Raw genomic sequence first — 6,413 nt, 5'->3', positions numbered from 1 at the left:
TTGAAAGAATGTGTAAGAACAAAGTAAACCAGCCAATACAACAAGCAAAAGTTGGGGAGGATCAGCAACAATGTCAAGAGACAAAACAGCTCTTTGTGGCCTCCTGTTACATTGCACAATCCAGCAATGATGCTTGGTTAATTGATAGTGGCTGCACCAATCACATGGCTGCAGACTTGCAAAATTTTGTTAGCTTGGACAGATCGTATAGCTCCAAAGTCAAGATTAGGAATGGTGAATTCATGGAGGTCAAAGGCATAGGGGATGTTGCTGTCCGAACTTGGTCAGGTACAAAAATAATCTCTCATGTGTTGTATGTTCTTATAATTAGCCAAAATCTATTGAGTGTGGGGCAAATGTTAGAGAGAGGTTATTCCTTACATTTTGAAAACCAAGCATGTACCATATTAGATCCGAAAGAAGCCGAATTGATGAGGGTAAAGATGCTAGGGAAAAGCTTCTCGGTTGAGTGGAAAACCACCAATGATTCTGCCCTGTTAACTAGATAGGAAGAGTCAAAAACTTAGCACAAATGGCTTGGACATTACCACTATAATGGCCTCAAAGAGTTGAAGAATGCAAACATGGTGAGTGACCTACCAGAAATTGAGGAGAAAAGCACATTATGTAGTGCATGCCAAATTGGAAAATTGAGCAGACCTGCGTTTCCTATGGATCAGACTTGGAGAGCAACAATGAAGCTTCAACTGATTCATTCAGATGTTTGTGGTCCCATGCAAATAGAATCCTTAAGTGGAAGCAGGTATTTCATACTCTTTACAGATGATTATACACGGATGACATGGGTGTATTTCTTACAGCAGAAAAGTGAGGTTCCTGCAGTGTTTAGAAAATTCAGACTGTTAGTAGAAAATGAAGCTGGAACAAAGATCAAATCATTGAGAAGTGACAACGGAACAGAGTACACTTCAAGGGAATTCAGTTCTCTCGGTTTAGAAGCTAGTATTAGGCATCAATTCACTATTCCATACACTCCACAGCAAAATGGAGTAAGTGAAAGAAGAAATATGATCATCATAGAGATGGCTAGATGCATGTTGGCAGAAAAACATCTCCCTAAGAAATTTTGGGTTGAAGCAGTAAATACGGGAGTTTATCTCCTAAATACGCTGCCAACCAAAGCAGTCAAAGGGCAAACACCAATTGAGGCATGGATAGGAACTAAACCTACAATTGGATATTTAAGAGTGTTTGAAAGTGTGTGCTATGTTATGGTTCCAGCAGTGAAGAGGACTAAGTTGGATAACAAAGCTGAAGTGGGTATTTTCATTGGTTATAGCAACCAATCAAAAGGATTCAGAGTGTACATTCCGGAGACAAAAAGAGTTGTGATGACTAAGGATGTGAGAATTGATGAGACTGCAGTTTGGTGTTGGGAGAGTGAGAAGATTGTTGCTGACTGTAACACACAACAACCAACTGGAGCTACTCTGGATGAACTTGAAACTAAAGAAGATGAAGTACCAATAGATGAAGAACCAGCAGTTCGTGGAACCCGGACCTTGGCTGATGTTTATGCAAGGTGCAATGTGGCTGTTTTAGAACCTAAAACATATGCTGAAGCTATTGGATCAGATGCTTGGAAGAATGCTATGCAGGAGGAGATTTCCATGATTGAGAAAAACAACACATGGAGGTTAGTTGAAAGACCTGAAAACAGAAGAATAATTCAGGTAAAATGGATTTATAAATTAAAGCTCAATCCGGATGGTATAATCCACAAACACAAGGCTAGGCTCACGGCAAAAGGATTTGCACAACAGTAAGGGGTGGATTACACTAATACATTTGCTCTGGTAGCAAGATATAACACTATAAGGATGATCATAGCCATGGTAGCCCAATTTAGTTGGAAAATTTTCCAACTTGATGTCAAATCTGCCTTCCTAAATGGCTGTCTGGAAGAGAAGATTTTTGTAGACCAACCCGAAGGTTACCAAGTGAAGGGTGAAGAAAGCAAGGTGTACATGCTAGAGAAGGCATTGTATGGTCTAAAACAGGCACCTAGGGCTGGTACAACCGCATAAACAATTACCTTAACAGCCTAGGCTATGTAAGAAGTCCAAACGAACATACCCTTTATGTTAAAAAAGCTGAAGGTGATTTAATTGTTGTGTCATTGTATGTGGATGACCTGCTGATGACAGGGAGCAATCCAAACCAGTTGAAGATGTTCAAGCAATCCATGCAATCTGAATTTGAGATGACAGATTTAGAGGAGATGTCATATTTTCTTGGTATGCAGATTTTTCAGTCCAAAGTTGGAATATTTGTGTATCAGGAAAACTATGCAAATGAAATCCTCATAAAGTTTGGGATGGAGAATTGCAAACTTGTAGATACACCCTTAGTCTCTAACCTAAAGCTGAGCAAAAATGATGGTGAGAAAAGAATGGATGAGAGCACGTTTAGAGGTCTAGTAGGATGCTTGTTGTACTTAACAGCCACACGTCCAAACCTGATGTTTGCAGCAAGTTATCTCTCTAGATTTATGAGTTGTCCAAGTGAATCTCACTATAGGGAGGCAAAGAGGGTGAGGGTGTTAAGGTATGTGAAAGGAACTTCAAACCTGGGCATTTGGTTTAAGAGAGCAGAAAAATTGGTTCTGCAGGGATACACAGACAGTGACTGGGGAGGTTCCTTAGATGGCATGAAAAGTACCTATGGGTATGTGTTTTACATCAATGAAGGTGCTATTGGTTGGTTGTCAAAGAAGCAAGACTCGGTGGCTCAGTCCACTGCAAAGGTAGAGTACATTTTTGTCACAACAGTAGTGAACCAAGCTGCTTGGTTCAGAAAAATCCTGTCTAATTTGAAGCAGGAACAAGTTAGGCCAACACCAATATTGTGTGATAATCAATCAGCAGTGGCAATGGCAAAGAATCCAGTTCTCCACGGCAGGACCAAACATATTAAGATTAAATTTCATGCAGTTAAGGAGGCTGAAAATGATGGGGAAGTGACTTTGTGCACTGCCGAGGTGTGGATCAGATTGCAGATATCATGACTAAGAGTTTGCCTAAAGCCAAGTTTGAGGAACTTAGACTCAAACTTGGTGTTTCCAGCAAATGCATCAAGGGGGAGTGTTGATGCCGTGATGCTTTGCTGGAAATGCATCAAATGCTCAAGTCTGCTGGATTGTGTTTTTGGAAAATGTAGAATGTTTCATGCAGCAATGACTTATCGTGCATCGGAGAGTTTTTGTGTAATTGGTTATCTTGTTGTTTAAAGGGTATTTAAGTAAGTTCATTAGAAGTAATTTTACTGTAATGTTGTGTTGAAATTTGAATTTGAAAGTTGTAACTTCTGCTGTAGTTGGTGTAATTAGCAGAGAGTGGATATGAGTTATATATGGTCTTTTTTAATAAAAAGTTCATAACCTTTTTGCAAACATTTGGGGTGCTCTATTTTGCTTCTCTCTCTCTCTCTCTTAATGTTCTCCGGCTGAAACCAACAAACCTCCAGGAAAGCAATGAAAAAGGCAACCCAGAAGGCCTTGGTGAATCTAAAGGTCATGCAAAACAAATGCGCCTCTGCAATCAATGAGAAAAACGAGACTAAGGCCACAATCAGCATGTTAAGTGAGGTTGAAGCAATCACTTTCACTGTGACCGAATCCTTGTTGTCCTTTATCTCAGGGCCAAGGACTCCATCAAAGCTAAGCAGCTGGTCATTAGTTTCCAAGCTAATGCAACCAAAAAGAATTGCATATGAGGAAGATGAAGCAGACATAAATGAGTTCGAAAAGGTGGATGCTGCATTGTCTACCATCATTAGTCAAAAGACAAGCAAATCTGATATCTCTCATGTTCTAAACCAGCTTAAAGAATTGGAATACAACATTCAAGATCTTGAAGAAGGACTTGAGTGCTTGTCTAGGCGATTGATCAGAACGCGAGTGCCCCTTCTCAACATCCTCAAGAATTAGATTAAACAATTTTGATATCCATTTTTAGGTAGGAAAATAGGGTTAAGAGTCCAAAACCAAATAGAATTAAGAAAAATAAAACCCTAACCCTTGTGGGATATAAATAGAAGTCTTTTACCATTATTTAGGGGATTCCTTGGGGAGAAGAAGAGGAGAAAAATCTGCAGAGAAGAGAAGTAACAGAAGTTTTGGAGCTTTGATTTACAACATAGAGAAGTTTTTCTTGTTCTTTTCTTATAAACTCATGATGATTGTTTTAATAAAGATGATTGTTTCTTTCATATTTATTATGAACTAAATTTATTCTCTAGGGCTAAGATATAGCCCAATCTCTTGATTATGTATTGATTTTTGCTTGCTTATTTTTATTAAGAATTCTTCCTAAGTTTTACTATTATACCTAACGCTTTTGATTCTTAAGGGCCTAAGAATTGAATGAACTAATGGACTAGGTTGAGATCGAGAGATGATATTTAGTTGGTCTACAGTAGTAAAACCATAGGTTAAGCGAACGTTAGAGATAAGTTATCGCGATTTGTGAGGTTTTGGTAAACTCCGTAGAGCATAATGATCTTCAATTGCTTAAATCTGATTAGAGATAATTTGAACTAGTAATTAAGAGTTAATTCGATAATTGTTCGACAGAAATTTATTAGAAATTTAGGGAGTTTGACATGTAGGAAGAGCTTAATAAAATTAACATAAGTGATCGATACATATGAGTAAGAGTTGGTGTGAAGTCTATGCCCCATGACTAGTCATCTTATTTTTACCCAAAGGATTATTTTAATTGTTCTATTTTTAATTTCAATTATTAATTTTATTTAATTTAGGTTTTCCTTGATACAATTTGGATTGATCAAATAGTAATAAGATAATTTAATTGGTAATTGATAATAGTAATTCTCTTGGATTCGATATCTATATTTATACACTTTATTATTTTTACGATTTCGTACATTTGTGAAAATCTACAACAATAATGTTTTTACTAAGCACGTAGAGTTGACAGTGAAAATAAAGAGAGAACGTATTATGCAACCATGATCAGTTTCAATGATATAAAAATAAATATATTAAATTAGGGTAGAAGTTTGACACGGCTACAGAATTAAAAGTTTTCTAAAAGTCTACAAGTTCAAATAGAATATGTACATAGATCTCAATTCTCTACTGGGAAAAATTACTGTTGTCGAAAAGATAAAAATTTGTAAACTTCTTTCAATTCTTTACATACTCGTCCTTTAAATAATTTATATAAATTTAATAATTTAAATGATGTGACACTCATTTCAGACATCAAAAAAATCTCAATTGCCACAACATTTGTTGAGATGGTAAATACCCTTAAAGGTTTGAATTTTAGTTTTTTATAAATTTCTAAAAAACCTCCTAAGTTTACAAATTTAACTAAATACCTCAATATATAAAAATTTTGTAAAATAATCAAAACACCCCCACCACCTGCAGTGCCAGATTCTGGCCACCACCGTCGAAATCTGGTCGGAAAGTTGCGTTACGACACAGACCCGTTGGATCTGTGTCGTGACGCATCGATCTGGCCTTTTTCGGCCAGATCCGTGGCTGATCTGGTCGGAAAAGGCCAGATCTACGGCTAGATCTGGCCGTCGACGCCGCAAAACTCCATCTGCCGCGTCGACGGCCAGATCTGGCAGTAGATCTGGCCCTTTCCGGCCAGATCAGCCACGGATCTGGCCGGAAAAGGCCAGATCTGGCTGTTGCTTCGACGACCAGATCTTGCCTTTTTCGGCCAGATCCGTGGCGGATCTGACCGAAAAAGGCCAGATCGGCACGTTACGACACAGACCCGTGTCGTAATGTAGTTTTCCGGCCAGATTCCGACGATGGTGGCCGGAATCTGGCACTGGGGGTGTTTTTGTTATTTAACAAACTTTTTATATATGGGGGTGTTTAATTAAATTAAAAAACTTAGGGGGTTTTTTAGAAATTTTTAAATTTATAAAAAACTAAAATTGAAACTTTGAAGGGCATTTTAGTCTTTTCACTATTAATAAACAGAAATCAGTAACAGAATATGACGGAAGGTACCTATTTGTCGTTTCAAAACTTTTTGGGTACCAACTTATCGTTACGGTAAATCTTGGGTATGCACAAGTCGTTCGGCCTAATCAATACAGCAAGTTTTATTCACATTATTTTTATAATAAAAGTTATTATAATATAAAATCTTTAATTTTGTTTACACTAGAGATGACCAAATGCAATATATATACACAAATGTAGAAATACATATGTATAATAATATAATTAAATAGTTCACTTACTTGGAAGAAGAAAGGACAGCCAAAATATGCTTTGTAAAAATTACAAGTCAACCCTACTATTCACAAAAAATGACAAATATGCTTTGTAAAAATCACAAATACACCCCCAACTCTCAATCTCGTCCTGGTCCTTTTCGCCATCGTTTGTAAATTGAAAA

General features: G+C 37.3%; 1 protein-coding gene across 1 annotated transcript; it reads left to right on the top strand.

The window, feature by feature from the left end:
* The first annotated feature begins 3,493 nt into the window (after positions 1–3,493).
* On the top strand, positions 3,494–3,949 carry LOC116108026. Its single transcript, XM_031394309.1, has one exon. It carries the CDS (start codon positions 3,494–3,496, stop codon positions 3,947–3,949), a length of 456 nt encoding a protein of 151 aa, XP_031250169.1.
* Positions 3,950–6,413: the final 2,464 nt, after the last annotated feature.

The sequence above is a fragment of the Pistacia vera genome, unplaced genomic scaffold (assembly GCF_008641045.1).
Source record: "Pistacia vera cultivar Batoury unplaced genomic scaffold, PisVer_v2 Contig551, whole genome shotgun sequence".
In the NCBI taxonomy this organism is placed as follows: Eukaryota; Viridiplantae; Streptophyta; class Magnoliopsida; order Sapindales; family Anacardiaceae; genus Pistacia; species Pistacia vera.
The sequence above is the reverse complement of the archived record's forward strand: the minus strand, read 5'-3'. Positions and strand labels throughout refer to the sequence as shown.

Coding starts and splice junctions, on each gene's coding strand:
- LOC116108026 (XM_031394309.1), top strand. CDS start 3,494: ATGAAAAAGGCAACCCAGAAGGCCTTGGTGAATCTAAAGGTCATGCAA.